This window comes from Portunus trituberculatus, chromosome 20 (genome assembly GCF_017591435.1).
Source record: "Portunus trituberculatus isolate SZX2019 chromosome 20, ASM1759143v1, whole genome shotgun sequence".
NCBI lineage: Eukaryota > Metazoa > Arthropoda > Malacostraca > Decapoda > Portunidae > Portunus > Portunus trituberculatus.
Window position 1 is genome coordinate 14136790 of NC_059274.1, and position 20000 is coordinate 14156789.

Genomic DNA, 20000 nt, shown 5'->3' on the forward strand with positions numbered 1-20000 from the left:
AGTGGATGGATGCCTTGTGCCACCAAGACTGCATGGCAGCCACTCTGACGCTGCAGATGATAAAGAAGGATAAAGATATAGTTTATTTAATATATTACCTCGGGTGGCTTCATCAACATATGTCTTTATGAAGATTATTTTTGACATAAAGAGTTTGACAATTATGTCCATGTAATATAATATAATATAATATATATATATATATATATATATATATATATATATATATATATATATATATATATATATATATATATATATATATAGATAGATAGATAGATAGATAGATAGATAGATACTAAACTGTTTCCTTAGCTCTTGTTACTTTATATATATGAATACTATGTATATGTAGTATTGTTTGAAAGATGCAGTAATGGTAGTATGGTCTGCTCTCCTTTTCTCTCCATGAATGTATGGAACACACACACACACACACACAGAGGGAGAAGACCTGATGAAGGTTGGAGAAGGGAAATATAACGTTTGGAAAAGAAATAGAGTAGGTAAGATGGGAGGAGGAGTGATGTTGCTGGTTAAAAAAGATATAAAGGTGGATCAAGTGAAAAAAGGTATGGGAAAGGCAGAAGTGCTAAAGATCAGAGCAGAAACTAATGAAGGAAAAAAGAGGCACTACATAGTGGTGTACGTACCACCTAAGACAAATGCATGGTCAGTACAGGAATATGAAGAAATGATAAGTGATACAGGAACATGTCTGGAAGAAATGTTGGGTGGCTGTGAACGAACTATAATGATGGGAGATTTTAATTGTAAAGAGGTGTGTTGGGAGGACTGGTCAATGGAAGGATCAGAGACAACATGGGAAATACACTATTGACACTGGCAATGGAAAATGTGTTAACTCAGTGGGTCAAAGAAGATACTAGGTTTGGAGGAGAGGGAGCATCGTCAAGACTGGACTTGGTCTTTAGTACAGAGCCAATGGTCATTGAGGAGATGAGGGTGGAGTGCCCTTTAGCAAAGAGTGATCATGCAGTTTTGGAGTTCAAGGTGATAGACGAAGAGAAATCTAGAAGAAATGAAGAATATAAAGTGGGAAGATGGAATTATGCCAAGACAGATTTTGGAAACCTAAAGAAATTCTTTCAAGAGACAAATTGGATGAAATTCAAGAGTGCTAAGGAGCAAATGAAAAGTGGAAGGAATTTATAAAAATATACAAAGAAGGTGAGAAAAATTTGTACCAATAAGACAACATAGAGAAGTTGGAAAGCAGGACTGGTTTAACGATAGATGTGAAAAGGCTAGAACAAGAAAAGAGGATGCATGGAAGAGGTGGAGAAGGAAAAGACGGATTAAGCAGTGGGAAAGTTACAAAAGAGCAAGAAATGAATATGTGTTGATTAGAAGAGAAGAAAGAAAGAAACAAGAAAAGGATATAATTGATAAATGTAAAGACCAACCAAGGCTTTTTTACAGACATGTGAACAACAACATCAAAAATAGAGAAAGTATTGAAAGTTTAGAAGTAAATGGAGTATACAGTGAAGATCCCAGGGAAATGGCAGAGGCTATGAATGGATGCTTTCGGAAGGTATTCACAAAGGAGACTGCTTTTGACAAACCACTGGTAATGGAACAGAAAGGGATTATGAAGGAGTTTCAAGTAACGGTGGAGGAGATCAAGAACATGATGGGGAGTTTAGAAGTGAGAAAAGCTGTGGGACCTGATGGGGTATCAGGATGGATTTTAAGAGAATGCAGGGAGCAATTGGCAGAAAAAGTTTGTGAAGTAATTGATGCCTCATTAAGGGAAGGCGTAGTGCCCCAAGACTGGAAAAGAGCTAACATTGTCCCAATCTATAAATCAGGTAACAGAGAGACCCATTGAACTATAGACCAGTGTCACTTACAAGTGTGGTAGCTAAGATGTGTGAGAGGGTGGTGAAGACTAGATGGACAGACTTCTTGGAGAAAAATGACATACTTTGTGAGTGTCAATTTGGTTTTAGGAAAGGGCGTTCATGCACGACAAACCTGATATGTTACTATTCGAGGGTGATAGATGTAATACAGGAAAGAGATGGTTGGGCTGATGGAATATATCTGGATTTAAAAAAGGCCTTTGATAAGGTACCACACCAGAGACTGATCTGGAAACTTGAAATGGTAGGAGGAGTGCATGGCAGTTTACTAAAATGGATGGAAGACTTTTTGGTAGGAAGAGAAATGAGAACAATAATTAAGGACAGACCATCAGAATGGGGATTGGTGGAGAGTGGAGTTCCACAGGGATCAGTGTTGGCACCAGTAATGTTCGCAGTCTACATAAATGACATGGTGGATGGGGTGTCCAGTTATGTGAGCCTATTTGCAGACGATGCAAAATTGTTACGAAAAGTGAGATGTGACAAAGATTGCGAACTACTCCAGGAAGACTTGGACAGAATATGGAAATGGAGCTGTACATGGCAAATGGAGTTCAACACGACAAAATGCAAGAAAATAGAGTTTGGCAAAAGTGAAAGAAGAATCAGGAGTATGTACACACACACACACACACACACACACACACACACATTTGTCTATAGTAGTGCATTAAACTTGTGAGCTAATGGTATAATCATATGGTGAGAGTTAGGCATTTCTTCTCCAGTCAGTATTATTGTACATACAGTTTAATGACCACCACCAGCACACTGCTGGTGTGACAATGACCATAGAGCCATGGAGCCTCTAGGATATGTATAGCCACACTGCTAAGAAACCTTTATTTTATTATATGCATACATTGTGTTTATTTATCCATTATTTTATAGCAGAAAGCTGGTTGGTAGGGTTGAGTGTTATTCTTCTGGCTTTGAAAGACACCAGGATTTTTCCAAGCTTACAATTGACAAGCGCGACAAAGGCGGAAGCAAGCTTGTGTGTGACGGCCACCGTCTGCAAAAGTTGACAGTCGTCAGAAAATTGACAGAAAAGAAGACGGAAAAGTGCTAGTGTGACGCCGCCTTTAGTGGCGGTGATAGATAAGCCTATTATACAAATACGTATAGCCTACATGTATATTTTCATACACATATACCCATGAAAAGAATATATATGAAATTATGTAAATAGTTAAATACCACACACACACACACACACACTTAATCCCTGAATCTCACCAAATCTTGTGATAAAAGGCCAGATCTACATAGTAACCAAGATTTCAGCGGCTGTTAGAATATTTTCCCAGCGTAGGAACATAAAACTAACTCTCCCTGTATGCGAGGTACTGCTTGGAACTCATGGTGCGTACTAACGTACTAAATAGGCATTTTAACGTGTGGAAAGTACTAATATTCTCCCAATTCTGCCTTTTATGCTTATTTATCATCTTATAGCTCATTGTCTTCCACTTATTTTTCACTTATATCTGACTTCTGAATGCCCTCTCTATATTGTTCACTTTTCAATATTTTTCTTCTTTCTTCATAATTCCAGGGAAAAAGAAATAGAAATAATAGTCATGCAACTGAAGTAGAAAGCTTGGTGGCTGTTAGGAAGGAAGAGAAACAACTGCAAGGGGAGGAAAGTTTCATTTTAACCACGAAAAATAGCTAGAAATTGAAGAAAAATTGAGATATAGTAAGGCAGACTGTAATTCACCTTTGGTTAGTTAATAAATAATGGTCAAGATAGTTAAGTAGTTACCTCATTAATCTTAACGAGTCGAAAATGGTTAATTAGTGTTTATGACAAGGAGAAAATTATTTGTAATTAAGCAACCCACTTCTGGAAGAATAATATGAAGTTGTATTGTGTATTGAGAGACTTGTCAGGGTGAATGGTCTCTCCACACTGTGAGTGAGAGTCTTTGTTTAACTGATCATCTGACTCGAAAATTATTATATCTACTGTCCTTTTTGTCCCATATTGTGTTTGTTCATTCAAGCTGTAGTCATAAAATTAAGTAAGAAAAGTTGTCATTGATTAGTTTTATATTCATTATGTTTCAGGACTGGTCATATATATCCAAGTGTAACAAACACTTGCTACGTACTTTTCTTACTGCTGGTGGCATGTTGCAAACTCTTAATTGGTACTTGCGTTGCCAAATGTCATGATAACTGCGTAGGTAGCTGGATAGTCCGTTCAGGTTCTTGTATCTGTTATAACTCCTCATACAACCAGAGACTTAACCATTGCTAAGCCTGAGATGTAAATACAGATAAATATTGATAAATATCTATTTTAGTCCCTGGTTATTTTCCTATATCTGGGTATCTATCAGTACTTATAAGGTCTATAATTATATGATAATACTTCCTAGCAAGGTTCTATTCATAGTTATATCCATCACAGTAACCATTTCTGAAGGTGTCTGAATCACCTCTACGTACCTTCATCCTGCACCATTTTATACATAGCCATGACTGCTTCTCCTATTTTTTCATAAAGTTATCTAAGAAATACTCGATTCAGAAGTGTTATTTTTATCCTTCTCTATTACATAAACGAGAAACAAATGTCATTTTGAAATGTCTTCACTGCACAAATGCTTCACGTAGCTTCATTGGTTCGAACAGAGATAATACTGAAGCTTCAACTTATTCGATTTTGTAATGGCGGCCATCCCCATTCTACACAGGACGTTACGTTGCTTTATATGGCGATTCCTGTTCCATTTGGCTACGTGTGGACGGTTTACTGCTGTTGGAAGAAGTACCACGTATTAGAGTTCAGGTAGGTTAAGATTTCTGTATTCAAAGGATGTGTGGTGATAAATTATGTGGTGTTATGTGTTTTGGCGGAGAGTTCGTTAACCTATGATGGCAGGCGATCCAGCCGGGCAGCTCTGAGGATGAGGAAGAGAGACGTCTGGGACAATTGTATAGGAGTCTGGTGGCAGTGAATGTGGCAGATGCTGAGAGGTAGTAGTGGGCAAGTACCGCTAATTTCAGTACCGGTACGTACCGGTACAAAAGACACCGTTACCGATACTACCGGTCCTGTACCGGTACACACACACACACACACACACACACACACACACATACATAAAGCAAATCACACAGCTTTCATAAATATTTTTGTAAAAAAAAATATAAATAAATATATAAATAAAACACACGGCCATCTTCATAGTATATTGTGGTTCCCTTTTAAAACTGATGGTAAATGCCTAAATTATAGCAAACTAACATGAAAAAAATTAATTTGTAATGGTATGAATTGAGTGGTATGCAGCAGCAGCAGCAGTAGTAGTAGAAGTAGAAATGCAATGGTAAAATGCCGGCCAACTGCAGTGTTACTGCACCGCCAGACGCCAGTCCGCCAGACTGCCACCTGTCCCGGCAACCGATCCGCCGAGTGGTGCCGACACATTATTCAATCTTAGCGGTAGGAAGCAGCAGACTCCCGGCACAGACGCTAGACGGTACAAGCGTCAAGCGGTACCGGAAATGATGCCGGCACATTCAGTCGTACCAGTACAGACGCGTCTCGCCGAGCTACCATGAGCCGCGCAGCACTTGGCAGGACAAGGCGCTGGCCGTGAGGAAAAGTGATTGGTGGAGATGAAGATACCGATAATAGTGATATCTATAGTAGCGAAGAGAATATTGTGTGTGTAGCCTCTCAGTAATCAGAGGTTGACCATTTAAACATGGTAGAGGACACAAAGTGGAGTGTGGGTGCCTGCTAGTGACACGGACAGCCGCCGCCGAGCAGTCTTTGGCTAACGTAAGTAGTGTATTGGTGTAACTCATCATTTCACGGTGGTGCCATGTCATAACCTAACGTTGGTTACCTCCAGGACAATATATCAGTGAACTAACACCTGCACATACTTATAAAACCAAATAATTGAAATCTTGAAAACGTAAACAAACCGATCCCCTGACCCGCCGCCTCTCTCCCAGCCATTATCTGCCTCATTTATCACTAATTACAGGCCAGACAGGTCACAAAGTGGAGCCATAGGCCTAATCTTTCATGTCAGTTGTTGAGATATATCCGCAATGACCCGATTTGTGTGCTATGGAGGCTCAGTGAGAAGAAGCGGGCCTACCCATGACGTCACGAGCCCCAGGCTGTGACGTCATCACCACCTCCCGCCCAAAATGCCGGTCCCAGATGCTCGACTTCCACTATTATTTATATTTGTCTCAGTTCATTTATTTCGAGTCACAAGTGCCTTTTAAGGGTTTCTAATGATAGTTCGCAGTGTTTTACGTGTCTTCCATGCTTGAGTTGACTGAAGTACGGTGATGTAGAGGGTGTTTGTGACTTGAATGGGAGGGCCAAAATACGCTAAAATTTTCACCTCCGCTATCTGTGATTTTTTATTTGAGGTTGCAGCGAAGTGTTTGTGTTTTCAAAAGATGGTTTATCATGAGAAAAGTGTGCAAGGCTCCTGAGAAGTTAAAGATATGGACTTTAAGAATGATATGTAGTCCTGTTAATATTGTAAACAACGTCATTTTTTAAATATTATTTTTTCTAATAGGGCGAGTTGCCAGGTTTTGATATATCGAAATGATAGTCATAATTTTTAAAGAACGTTATCGATTCAGTTGAATGAAATTGGTGGGCTTTGAAATTGTGTTTAAGCAAGTCGAAGTTCTAATACTTTATTTAGTATATTTTTGAGCTATTTTTATTATTCCTTTTCTCGGCAATGTTTTTTGTGTTTTAGAAGTTAGTTTCGATTGATAACGAGTCAGAATTTTTATAACATTCGTGTCCAGCTGCCTTTTTGGGAATCCTCATTTTCAAAATGATTTGCGTAACGAATATATGTGACGTCATCAAGGGAGGGCCAACCCCCACCCCGGCTGGACCATGGCCGATACCTGGCTACAGGCCCGAGGGTGTGAGGGTGGGTTGGTGTACGTGTGTGTGTGTGTGGGTGGGTGGGTGTGTGTGTGTGTGTGTGTGTGTGTGTGTGTGTGTGTGTGTGTGTGTGTTGCCTTATCTTTTGGTATGAGGGAGCCCACCAGCTGGAATCATTGACACCCAGCTCCCAGCTGGAGGGTATTGGAGGCGAAGGTGTGTGTGTGTGTGTGTGTGTGTGTGTCATGGTTCTTTCGTGGTACTTAGTGTGTGTGTGTGTGTGTGTGTGTGTGTGTATGTGTGTGTAATTCACTATGGTCGCCCGGTAGTCACGCAGCCAGCCTTCCCCATTACGGAGCAAGCTCAGAGCTCATAGAGCGATCTTCGGATAGGACTTGGACTGTGTGTGTGTGTGTGTGTGTGTTGCCTTATCTTTCGTTATGAGGGAGCCCACTAGCTGGAACCACTGACACCCAGCGCCCAGCTGGAGGGTGTTGGAGGGGAAGGTGGCTGTGTGTGTGTGTGTGTCATTTTCTTTCATGGTACTTAGCGTGTGTGTGTGTGTGTGTGTGTGTGTGTGTGTGTGTGTGTGTGTGTGTGTGTGTGTGTGTCTGTGTCTGTAATTCACTATGGTCGCCCGGTAGTCACCCAGCCAGCCTTCTTCATTACGGAGCAAGCTCAGAGCTCATAGAGCGATCTTCGGATAGGACTGTGTGTGTGTGTGTGTGTGTGTGTGTGTGTGTTGCCTTATCTTTCGTTATTGGAGAGCCCTACCAGCTGGCTTTGTGTGTGTGTGTGTCCTTTTCTTTCATGGTACTTAGTGTGTGTGTGTGATTCACTATGGTCGCCTAGTAGTCACCCAGCCAGCTTTCCCCATTACGGAACAAGCTCAGAGCACATAGACAGATCTTCGGATAGGACTCAGACTGTGTGTGTGTTTCACTGTTTGATCTGCTGCAGTCTCTGACGAGACAGCCAGACGTTACCCTACGGAACGAGCTCAGAGCTCATTATTTCCGATCTTCGGATAGGCCTGAGACCAGGCACACACCACACACCTGGACAGCAAGGTCACAACTCCTCGATTTACATTCCGTACCTACTCACTGCTAGGTGAACAGGGGCTACACGTGAAAGGAGACACACCTAAATATCTCCACCCGGCTGGGGAATCGAACCCCGGTCCTCTGGCTTGTGAAGCCAGCGCTCTAACCACTGAGCTACTGGGTGTGTGTGTGTGTGTGTGTGTGTGTGTGTGTGTGTGTCGTTATTTCACCGTTCTATATACGTTTCATGTCTTGCGTCTCTCTTTATTATCCTAGTCATATGCTGATCCATGTATGCTGTCGTTGTGGCGATGCTTGCCATTACAGCATGGACTGAATGTTTCTGAACCCCTCCAGCTATCCACCTATCCACCACTGCCACCTTCCCATGTCTTTGTGTCCCTCCTCCCCTTCCCTTCCTTCACATAACCTGATAAGTACCTCTCCTCTTCTCCCAATTTTTTTTTTTTTTTCTTTTTGTAAGGTTCATACAGCTCTCTCTCTCTCTCTCTCTCTCTCTCTCTCTCTCTCTCTCTCTCTCTCTCTCTCTCTCTTGAATTAGTCAGTATATTTGCAGCTTTCTAAAATAAACTCATGCCAAAAATATAAGAGAAAGAAAAATTAAGCAATATACTTTCCATGTGTATTCAATCCCCTACTTTCTAATTTACCTATATATTGTTCTGGTTCTTGTCCCACAGAAGCAGAATGTCAAGTTTTCCAAGATATTCGAGCTAAACTGTCCTGTGACTGGCCCAGGCACTGATAAGTAAGTGGTGATGTGTGTGGTGATGACTGGTGATGGTAATGGTGGTGGTGGTGATAGGTGTGAGTGTTTTTTTTATGTAAGAGAGGTAAAACTGGCAGAGGGCAACAGAAAGGGAAACAAAAAAGGCCCACTTAGTTGCCAGTTCCTGTGCAGGTTTGAGAGGGTTAGCCAAAAGTAAGGGATAAATGTCTTGAAACTTCCCTCTTCAATGAATTCAAGTCAAGATGGAAATACAGAAGCAGGTAGGGAGTTCCAGAGTTTACCAGGGAAAGGGTATGAAGGTTATGAAAATGAGAGCATGAAGGTGATAAGTAGTGGAGATGGTGGTGCTATATAGTGATGGTGATAGTGATAGTGGTGGTTATAATTCAAAATGAAAATGATAATGCAAACTGGTGATGATAAATGATAGGTAAGGAATTGCAACATGTAAGTAGGTTTGGTGGCCTCTTACAGCTTCCCTTTTCTCATGCTTTTTATTTCTTACCTGCTCTTTGCCGTCCAGTGCCAAGCAGGTGGGATCGAGTGAGATGGCCAAGCACCTCCTGCACCTGGCTGAACAAGTTGCCTCGACAGGGGAGAACCTAAACATTGCTGAGTGTCTGGAGGTGGAGAAGGGCAGTGCTGGCAATGTCCGGTCTATGCCAGCTATGCCCATAAGGAATAGAAACTTCCAGATTATTGGTGAGTGTGGTGGTAGGTTGGAATTGCTGAAGGATAGGGAATGTGGGAAGAAAAGGGAGAATAAGATAGGTATGAATGGGATTGGTGAAGGAAGAGGGTTTATGAAAAGTGTGTAGGAATTAAAGGAAAGGGTGAAGAAGAAATGAATAATGTGAAATAAAAATGAGAAAAGGAAATATGAGATAAGTGTGAATACTGGGGTTTGTGGAGGGAGATAGAATAAGAGAGGTATAAAGGGGTGAAGGGAAATATTAAGGGAGAAAAGGATGAATCTGAGAGAAGATAAGGAGAAAAGGGAGAATAGAATAAGTGTAATTTCTGGGATTGAGAGAAGGAAAGAAGTCATAAAGGAAACAGGAAAGAGGAAATTGTGGTAGAGAAGAAAAGGAATTAGAAGGAAGGAATTAATCTGGCATGAAATGAGCCTATCCTCTTCTACTGAACTCACTTTTTTAGTTTCCTGTGATTTATGATACAAAATGGTTAATTCTGTGTATTTAACCCTTTCAGTACCATGACACATTTTCATAGTTATTCTGCTTACTATTTTGTGATCTTATACACCTTCAGAAATTCATGTGGGGATTAAAATAGTGAAGACCGTGACCATTAATCTTCTGACGTGCATAGACTCTTCTTGATGTAAATAAAATCATCACATTGTACCCAAAACTCGTGGTAAAAATGCATTCCAGTACTGTAGAGGTTAAGAAGATGAACAATTTTCTTTTTAAAAGTGACGACTCCAATGGCATTTTTGTTTCCTGGCTAGATCTCTTGAATAATAAGTAGGAAAATCTAGTAGTAATTTATCCTCAGCTGTACATGTATGATAGTTAATAGTGTGTTAGTACATAGTCAGCCAGCATATCGTATTTATTTGGTTGGTTTGAGTTACATTTCTTATTTATCATTTGCCTCATCTGTCTTCTCACACCCATGACTGTTTTCCTCTGTGTCACCTGGTGCTTCTCTACCCTCCAGGTGTTGCCAAGATCATCAACAAACTGAATGGGCAGCCCTTCGATGAGAATGATGAGCAGCTTTTTGAGGTGAGCCTGAATGAACAATCTATCTATCTGTACTGTCGGCTCGATCAGATGACTGCCAATTGAGTGGACCTTTTTTTCTCTTTATATTTTTGTTGCCCTTGGCCAATCCTCCTCTCATATGTATAAAAAACACCATGACAGCAGTCCACCATAGTGTGTCTCAGAGAAAGCTCCACACACTCATTCACACTCTTAGCCTTGTCATCCCCTGGTGGAAAGAGATCAGTCTCATGGACCACTGTACTACACCCCCAGAAATTTAACATATTACTGCTGGATATCTACATTTACAGCACGACTCCAGCACAGTATATTGTACACAATACTCCTAGCCTTGCATAATGAGACTTTGAATTAGTAATGAAAATACACACATGAATGAAAAATGAATATGAAGGTGATAAATGGGCACATGAAATAGTGATTGAAGGTATATTTGTTCCTAAATTAAGGGCCATGGTTTCTAGAGGGTCCTGTTACTTTATGTAGGTGAGCTTATGTGTAGATAAAGTGTTCTCATCATTCTTTCTCCTGCAGGCCTTCACCATCTTCTGTGGCTTAGGCATCAACAACACACTCATGTACAATGAACTGGAGAAAGCCATGGCCAGGCAGAAGGTGGCCATTGAGGTGAGGGAGCACTTACGGACCTTGAATACATGTTGATGCTGCTACCATGTGTTACTACTACTACTACTACTACTACTTTTACTTCTACTTCTACTTCTACTTCTACTACTATTACTACTATTACTATTACATCAAAACAGATTCATTAGTATGTACAGTGATATTCTGTAATAGGTATAATATTGTATGTGACCTAAATATATTTCTTTTATGTACTTGATTTTTCTTAGTTTTTATTTTTTATCATTGCTAATTTTATCATTGCTTTGACTTATTGTAATTTTTTTTTCATGTATAGTTAATATATTGTGCCTTCTTTCTACCTGCAGGTGTTGTCATATCATGCCACAGCTTCTGGTGATGAGGTGGTTTGTCTTCAGGTAAGATTCCTTTGCTTTTATTATTCTTTCAGTTTATGTTGTTATTCATACATCTTTCTCTCCTCTTATTATTCCTACATCCTTGCATCTTAACTTATTTGGTCTCGTACTGCTACACTTCTTCATCTCATTAACTTACTCATTGACTTCCTCACTCATTCCTTCTCTCTGCAGCGTGAGGTCATTCCAGACGCCAGCAAGTGGAATCTCGGCTCCTTGACCTTCGATGACTTCTCGCTGACTCAGGACCAGATGGTACTTGCTGCCGTCAGGATGTTCACTGACCTCAGACTGACCTCCAAGTTTAAAATTGAGTACAAGTTCAGTGGAAGTCAAGAGAAGGGAAGATTCAGAAAAGGGGATTGGGTAGGGAGGGATTACCTAGTCATAATTATTTGAACGTATGTACTTAGTTTTGGTGTGCAGGATTTGAAGTAAACTTGCTTAATGATGTGTGTATATATGTCTTCTTTTATTAACATGGTATTCAGATTATCAGTGTCTTTGTATGAGCAATAAGCATGTTCCTGAAATGCATACTGTGAGAGGGAAGAACAACTGTGTAAGAAGTAAATTAACCCATGATTGAGGCTCAGTTTTCTCTTTGTCTCCTAAATTTTTCCTGTAAAATTGATTGACTACATTAGTTTTGTGTCTTTATCCTTTGATGAGGAACTTCTTTTATAAGCACTGGATAGTCAAGGGAATAAGAGGCTAGTTTTCAAGATGATGTTGCAGTATTGAGAGCTTAGAAAATACTCTGTTGAAATTGTGGCTTGAATATTTCCTTCATTAACTTACAGGAGACATACTTTTATCTTCTGTACATTTCACCAGCCTACACCTCTCCCAAATACTCTGAAATTGTGTTTGAAGGATATCCATTATTATTTTACAGGAGACATGTTTTCATCTTTTGTGTATTGTACTTCACCAGTGCCTATCCCTGTGTTTGGTGAGACATGGAGGGGAGAGGTAGTCACATTATTGGTCTGTGTTTTTTCAGTAATATCTTCCTTACATCTCACCCTCACCCCACACCTTCCCCCACAGACTCTGCTGCGCTGTCTCATCACTGTCAAGAGGAACTATCGGAACGTCACCTACCACAACTGGAGACATGCCTTCAATGTCGCCCACAACATGTTTGCCATCATGAAGGTGACTTGGAATATTGAGGCTGCAATTATCTGGGTGTCTTTTGGCCAAGAATTATAGACAGCAAAACATAAGAGAGGGTGTTGTTGTGTTGGTGAGGGAGGATATCAAGGAGCGAATGAGCGAATGGTGCTTAGTGGTAGTTATATAGCTCATTAATTACCAGCTATACTCAACACCCAAACATATGAGAAGCTGTTTGGAGCTGTGTTTAAGTAATCTTGGGGAGATTGAAAACATAACAACTACTTGGGTTGGAGATTTTTAATAGTCAACTTCAACCATGCAGTGATGATCCTCAACTCAGAGGTGAGGCACTGAAGGACTAAAGAGCAATGGGTAGTGGTGGGAGGAGAGATGTAGAGTGACTGTAGCATATCCTTAAACATTTCACTCTTTGGAAAAATTTTCCTCTTTAGTACCTATAGCTCTTTGGACTCTTTCCTGTGCTAGACTCTCATAAAAATCTCTGCTTTGTAAAAAGATTAAATTAATCTTTTTTTCTTCATTTTCCTCTTCTATGTCTCATTCCAAACAGTTTTACCAGTGGTAGGAAGGTCAGCAAATGGTGACTAAAACAAGGGTTAAGCATTTCAACATCTTGCCTCAGTAATTGAAAAAAAGCTTTCGTCAGAGTTATTGAAGTTTTCAAGGATGTTTTCATGATTTATGTTGTTATGAGCCATGACTCTTTCTGCCCCACTTCTTATTGTGTCTAATGATAAAAAGTCATAAGTATATAAAGGAGATGTGAGAGCAGCAGGACTTCCCAAGACAGCTGTTGCAATACAGGCAATGGAATTGTTACTGATTCTTTATCAGCTGCAGGAAGAATTATCGACGAGAATCTGATTGATCATCTCTGGCCATTAGAAATAATCCTAGTCAGAGTCTAGAGTGTTTAAGAATACTTACATGCTACTCACTTATTACTGACTCTGCATTACCACAAACACTGCACTTTGTTGTGTAAGGGTTGTAATACTCAAAAAGGCTTATAACTATATTTATTTGACTGAAATTCTTTTATATCTAATCCTGTACTTGAAGAAATATGTTTACTAGGTTGAGTATTAAAGAGTTCAGTAATATACAGTTCCATCATGATATTAAGATTAAGTAGACATAAGTAAGCTTACATATCTAACAATAAAAAAAAAATGCTGGATTGGGTATTTATAGAGTTCATTAGTGTCAATTTCAGCACAATAATAGGTAGAGATAAGTAAGTTTCCGTACTTAACATTTAGGCAGTGTATACTTTATATCAAACGGAGGGACTCACTCAAGATTATGGGAATAGTATTACACAAAATGATGCAGAAGAGTGTACATACATTGTAACATTGCCTGAAATGAGTGAATCCAAAGCAACATTACTAAAGACTTGGATTGTGGCCACCTCACTACTTGGCCCTCCACTTCAGTAATGGTCAGGGTCCTCAGTGATGGTCCTGAGGTAGGTCATGAATGCAGCAGTGGAGTTGCGTTGCTGCCTCACACGTTGCTCCAGCTCCTCTGTATAGATGTCATGAGAGCGGAGGGGCGGCACCACCAGACGCCAGGAGCGCATCTCCCCGAAGGCAGCGGTGGACAGTAGGATGTCACCAGGCACGGCACCCAAGTAGCGACACACAAAGTCCTCACTGCTAATCTTGGGAAGGTTGGCTGCTGACCCGTAGCGGTCTTGGAAGCGTTGCAGCATTGCTTGGTTCCTCAGTAGCTCACACCTTGGTAGATGGTGTGGTTGGTTCACCCTCACAAAAAACTGATGCAGGAACACCTCCACCTTCGCCCCAAGACTTTTCAGTGCCCGCCTCTCCAAACGCTCCTGCTGGCGTGTGCTGTGCGGCACTAGCAATACCAATCGCACCCTGGCAGTGGCCACACCAGTGTGTCGAGCAGTGCGACGGACTCGTTTTGCAACGAGCCGGCCTGTCTCACCTGGCAGCTTGTTGAATGGCACATCCCAGAACTCAAACCGAATGACTTCCTGCCCAAGCTTGTCTGTCACATCAAAGTGTGCTGGCAACTTTCTGAAGAAGACTTTAGTGTTGGTGGGTGGAGGTGTAAGTGGGTTGCCAATTTGCATCACATAGCCACGGTCTTGGGCCATGCATACTGCTCCCTGGAGTGCCTGGAGGAGTGCAGGGGATGGCTCAGAGAGTGTTGAGGAATGCATCTTGTCAATCCAAGTGCTCATTACTTATTAAACACTTGCTGAAGACTGATTTGTCCATACCAGGCTGAGGTAGCCCTGTAGAGAGGGAGAGGTAGTCAAGGTAAAGTGTTGCCTACACTACATGACACAATCCATGCTGGATCTTGAGAACACTTCTCTAGCTCTACATACAAGCTCATCCTACCTACTCACTGAAGTCACTTTGCATTTCTACACTACAAATGTGCCACACCTTCATCCTGGAAAACTTGATCTGTAATAGGAGTGACTCCTTCCCACATCAGTCACCCCAAGGCTCAAAGTAACACTAACACCAACCTGTCCCTGCCTTCCAATACAAGTGTTCCCTTATAACCTCACTTTAAAAGATAGGAACAGACACACTGATGGAGACACTAATTGCATCTTCTGTGACAGCAGCCTTGAGGATTTAAAGCATTTTTTATTATGGCATCTTGGATATCAGGAAATAAGGAAAAGGACATTAATTTCACAGAGGCCAAACATAGAAGAAGAAAATATTATAGGACAATTGCTTTTTGAAAATGAAGATACCAGAGAAGAAGGAAATAGTGCACGAAATGTGGAAAAAGAGAGAAAGTCAGCAGAAGAACTTGTTGGAAGGAGCAGAGTAAGAAGATTGAAACATGAGGGAAGTGTCGATATAAAGGCAAAGCTTCCCCAACTACACCTGACTTGACCTATGGTATGGACACACTATACTCAATTTGCTGGAAGGATAGAGGACAGTGGGATGCCTAGCGGGTCAGCAGCAAGAACAAACACATGTTATCAAATATGCTGCCATACTGGATGTGGGTAATAGGTTTCTTTCAAGCTTACCTGCTATTCGCATCCAATATAGCCACTCATATTAGATAACATGTATTTGTTCTTTCTTCTGATTTACTAGGCATCCTGCTACTCTCTACCTCCCCTCACTCAAATACTCCATACTACACTAACTCTACCCTATCCCTGTCTCCCAGCATGTATATTAGAGAGAGGGATAGCATCTTACTTATCTTCCTTCTGCAGGGACACAACATCTTCAGCAACTTGCCTTCAGAGCAGTACTCAAGAGTTATGAACATCCTCAAAGCTTCTATCCTGGCTACCGACCTCACCGTGTATCTCCAGTAAGTAATGGTGGTGGTGGTGGTGTTGACAGTTCAGAGGGGTATAGATGCAGGCACGTGTTTGGGCATCTTCAGTCCTTCACCATTATTTCATCTTCTCTGATTCATCATACTTTTTCCTCAGTTTTCATTTTCTTTTACTCCTTCTTTGTTATCATTTTTCTTTTCATAATCTGAATCTTCTTTCCATTCATTTGATTTTTATGAATAGGTAGTTATCATCTTACTCTTCTTACTCTTTTTTTTTGTCTTTTCATTTATCATTGTTCTTTCCTCTTTTTCACCTTCTCACTGTTGTTTTTTCCATTTCATCCCATTCTTTCACTCACTGTCATTTATCATTCCTCTCAATCTCTTTCACCATCTTACTGCTGTTTTTCATTTTTCATCTCTTGCTTTGCCTCACAGTCATTTTTCATTCCTTTCCTTCCTCTTTTTCATCATCTCTTTGTTTTCCTCTTTCCATTGCATCCCTTTCCTTATGTCACCTTGTTCTCCATTCCAGGGTTCGGACACAGTTCTTTTCCCTCGTGGCAGACAACCAGTTTGACTTTAGCAACAGGAGTCACAGGAACCTCCTTCGCTCTCTGCTCATGACTGCGTGTGATATTGCTGCCTCTACTAAACCTTGGGATATACAGTTCAAGTGAGTGATTTTATTTTATGATGCTCTCCTGTCTTTTCATTCATATTTCTTTTTATTTTTTCTTCTGGATGAACTAATCATGAGCATTCAAGGTAGTAATATGTCTAATTGTTTTGCATTCCTTTTGTTTTCTGCATTCATCACTCTCAGTTATAATATATTTCTTACTAACTTGTGAATTGTTAGTCATTGTCTTCTTTCCTGGTCCTTCTCTTCAAATCTAGAGATATTAAGTACCTTTATCTCACTATCTCTCTCCTTACTTTTCATTGAAGGGATTTGCAATGCACTGCCAGTCTTCATTTGTCAGCGATTCAAGAGATTTGTCTTCCTACAGGGTGGCTAAGCTGGTGACCTCCGAGTTCTTTGATCAGGGTGACCTGGAGAAGACCAAACTCAAGATTACCCCACCAGCTCTAATGGACCGAGACAGGAAGCATGAACTGTCTCTTCTGCAAATGTGCTGGATCAAGGACATCTGCTTGCCACTCTTTGAGGTATCCAGGATGCTATTCAGGCTTGCTATTGTGTAGGAAAGAAAGGCCAGATGACAGATTCTGTAATGTGTTCTTATGAGCCTTTTATATAATAAGGAACAACTTCATGCTCGAATTATAGTCTGCTAAGTGACATGGTATTCAGAAAGAAGTTCATATGTGGTAGTATGACACAACCTGCCTGCATGCATACACTACAGTTACATTTTCTTGTCCAGCTCTCCTTAATATTCCTTTCATGGTCTCAGGGTTTGGCCAAGGTGATCCCGAAGCTGGCACCAATGCGGGATGGGGCACTGAAGAACATGGCCAAGTGGTCCAAAATTGCAGCAGCACAGGAGAATGGTGCCTGTGACCTGCTGGAGCCCCCGGAGCCACAGCCAAGGGTTCCTGATGGATAGTCCACGTTGAGCTGCTGGAAGAACCAAGTCTGTTGTCTCCTGTAAGGCCACAGTGACTCAGCCAAGCAGTGAAGGCCAGCAAGAGTGCAGAGTGTTGGATATGGATGACAGTCAGTGCAGCCAGCAGGACAATGCACACTTGTTTGATATAATGGTTGTGATAGCCTGTAAGTCTTACCAAGAGATTATCTGAACTATAGCTAAGTGAGAGTATTGTGAAGGTACTGGAATACTAATTAGTGTGGGCTTTAGCTACACAGTATCATGAATACAACTCACCCTAGCTAAGATTAATGACTGGTTGTGAAAGACTGTCAGCGTGAAGAGGAAAGCCATGACGTCATCAGACTGTTCATTCCGACACCGTTGCCCACACTGCCCCGGCTCTGTCCTACCTTCCCTGTGGCCTCAACAGGGCGACTACAGGCTTGGTTCCTCCCCGACATCTGACCTGTGTTAGAAGTTGGTACTGCAGCTCAACTCAGTGTTAGCTTAATAACCAGTGTTGTTGTAATACCCCATGTTGACACCCCAGCCCATCATATCAGTTGGTAATGTTGACTGTTTGTGTACACATTGTTGATGATTTGCACAATTTCTTTTCTTTGTGTGATTAGTCTCTGTTTTCAGGAATATTAAAGATCAGTCCCAATGAAATTCAGTCAAGAAATAATGATAGAGTGCTCTTATGCCAAAATTTATGGAAATTCTAGTTGATATAAATTTTCTGTTCTGAACACAGCTGATAAGATTAAGTTTTAAAGTGTATGTATTTGTTACCTGGAAAAGATTAGGCAGTTAATGACAAAAATTCAGTGTCGAAAAGCAAGTAGCTTAGAAAGAAAACACTTATCTAAGTCACTATTAACATGAGATTAAAAATTTCTTAAGTTTGCTTGTGACAACTCGTCATGATCAACATTGAAGCATAAACTCAAGATTCAAGGCTCTTATTTCTTTGGATTAGTGCAAACATAACCATTAACAGATTTATGTTTGTTTTAGTCATCCCCTCATCTCAATTATGGCTTATGACTGCTGCCTTCTGGTGTGACTTGGTGTGCTGTACAAGCTGTACAAGTCTGGTGAAGTTCGCCGCTGTTACTTTGTGTGTTTCCCCGTGACTCTTTGGCTGCAGTGAGTGGATGCCTTGTGCCACCAAGACTGCATGGCGGCCACTCTGACGCTGCAGATGATAAAGAAGGATAAAGATATAGTTTATTTAATATATTACCTCAGGTGGCTTCATCAACATATTATGTCTTTATGAAGATTATTTTTGACATACAGAGTTTGACAATTATGTAATATATATATATATATATATATATATATATATATATATATATATATATATATATATATATATATATATATATATATATATATATATATATATATATATATATATATATATATATATATATATATATATATATATATATATATATATATATATATATATATATATATATATATATATATATATATATATATATATATATATATGAATATATAGATATATAGATAGTATAGATTGATAGATAGATACTAAACTGTTTCCTTAGCTCTTGTTACTTTATATATATGAATACTATGTATATGTAGTATTGTTTGAAAGATGCAGTAATGGTAGTATGGTCTGCTCTCCTTTTCTCTCCACACACACACACACACACACACACACACACACACACACACACACACACATTTGTCTATAGTAGTGCATTAAACTTGTGAGCTAATGGTATAATCATATGGTGAGAGTTAGGCATTTCTTCTCCAGTCAGTATTATTGTACATACAGTTTAATGACCACCACCAGCACACTGCTGGTGTGACAATGACCATAGAGCCATGGAGCCTCTAGGATATGTATAGCCACACTGCTAAGAAACCTTTATTTTATTATATGCATACAATGTGTTTATTTATCCATTATTTTATAGCAGAAAGCTGGTTGGTAGGGTTGAGTCTGTTATTCTTCTGGCTTTGAAAGACACCAGGATTTTTCCAAGCTTACAATCGACAAGCGCGACAAAGGCGGAAGCAAGCTTGTGTGTGACGGCCACCGTTTGCAAAAGTTGACAGTCGTCAGAAAATTGACAGAAAAAGAAGACGGAAAAGTGCTAGTGTGACGCCGCCTTTAGTGGCGGTGATAGATAAGCCTATTATACAAATACGTATAGCCTACATGTATATTTTCATACACATATACCCATTAAAAGAATATATATGAAATTATGTAAATAGTTAAATACACACACACACACACACACACACATACTTAATCCCTGAATCTCACCAAATCTTGTGATAAAAGGCCAGATCTACATAGTAACCAAGATTTCAGCGGCTGTTAGAATATTTTCCCAGCGTAGGAACATAAAACTAACTCTCCCTGTATGCGAGGTACTGCTTGGAACTCATGGTGCGTACTAAAGTACTAAATAGGCATTTTAACGTGTGGAAAGTACTAATATTCTCCCAATTCTGCCTTTTATGCTTATTTATCATCTTATAGCTCATTGTCTTCCACTTATTTTTCACTTATATCTGACTTCTGAATGCCCTCTCTATATTGTTCACTTTTCAATATTTTTCTTCTTTCTTCATAATTCCAGGGAGAAAGA

General features: G+C 40.2%; 2 protein-coding genes and 1 long non-coding RNA gene across 3 annotated transcripts in view; 1 reads left to right on the forward strand and 2 right to left on the reverse strand.

The window, feature by feature from the left end:
* LOC123506464 (dual 3',5'-cyclic-AMP and -GMP phosphodiesterase 11A-like) overlaps positions 1-18581 on the forward strand; it is a 23178-nt gene extending 4597 nt beyond the window's left edge. Inside the window, exons 4-12 of the mRNA XM_045258567.1 lie at positions 10267-10334; positions 10872-10964; positions 11294-11344; positions 11519-11665; positions 12398-12505; positions 15723-15823; positions 16329-16469; positions 16807-16966; positions 17215-18581. Coding sequence (XP_045114502.1) covers positions 10267-10334; positions 10872-10964; positions 11294-11344; positions 11519-11665; positions 12398-12505; positions 15723-15823; positions 16329-16469; positions 16807-16966; positions 17215-17367 — 1022 coding nt within the window. The 3' untranslated portion in view covers positions 17368-18581. The remainder of the gene's footprint in view (positions 1-10266; positions 10335-10871; positions 10965-11293; positions 11345-11518; positions 11666-12397; positions 12506-15722; positions 15824-16328; positions 16470-16806; positions 16967-17214) is intronic.
* Positions 2529-4148, reverse strand: LOC123506470. Its single transcript, XR_006675437.1, has 2 exons — positions 4010-4148; positions 2529-2907 (listed from the first exon to the last, which is right to left on the reverse strand). It is a non-coding gene; the product is annotated as an uncharacterized LOC123506470 (long non-coding RNA).
* LOC123506466 lies at positions 13669-16115 on the reverse strand. Its single transcript, XM_045258575.1, has 2 exons — positions 15812-16115; positions 13669-14759 (listed from the first exon to the last, which is right to left on the reverse strand). The coding sequence occupies exon 2, from the start codon at positions 14703-14705 to the stop codon at positions 13926-13928; it is 780 nt and encodes a 259-aa protein (XP_045114510.1). The 5' UTR covers positions 14706-14759; positions 15812-16115; the 3' UTR covers positions 13669-13925.
* Positions 18582-20000: the final 1419 nt, after the last annotated feature.

Coding starts and splice junctions, on each gene's coding strand:
- LOC123506466 (XM_045258575.1), bottom strand. CDS start 14,705: ATGAGCACTTGGATTGACAAGATGCATTCCTCAACACTCTCTGAGCCA.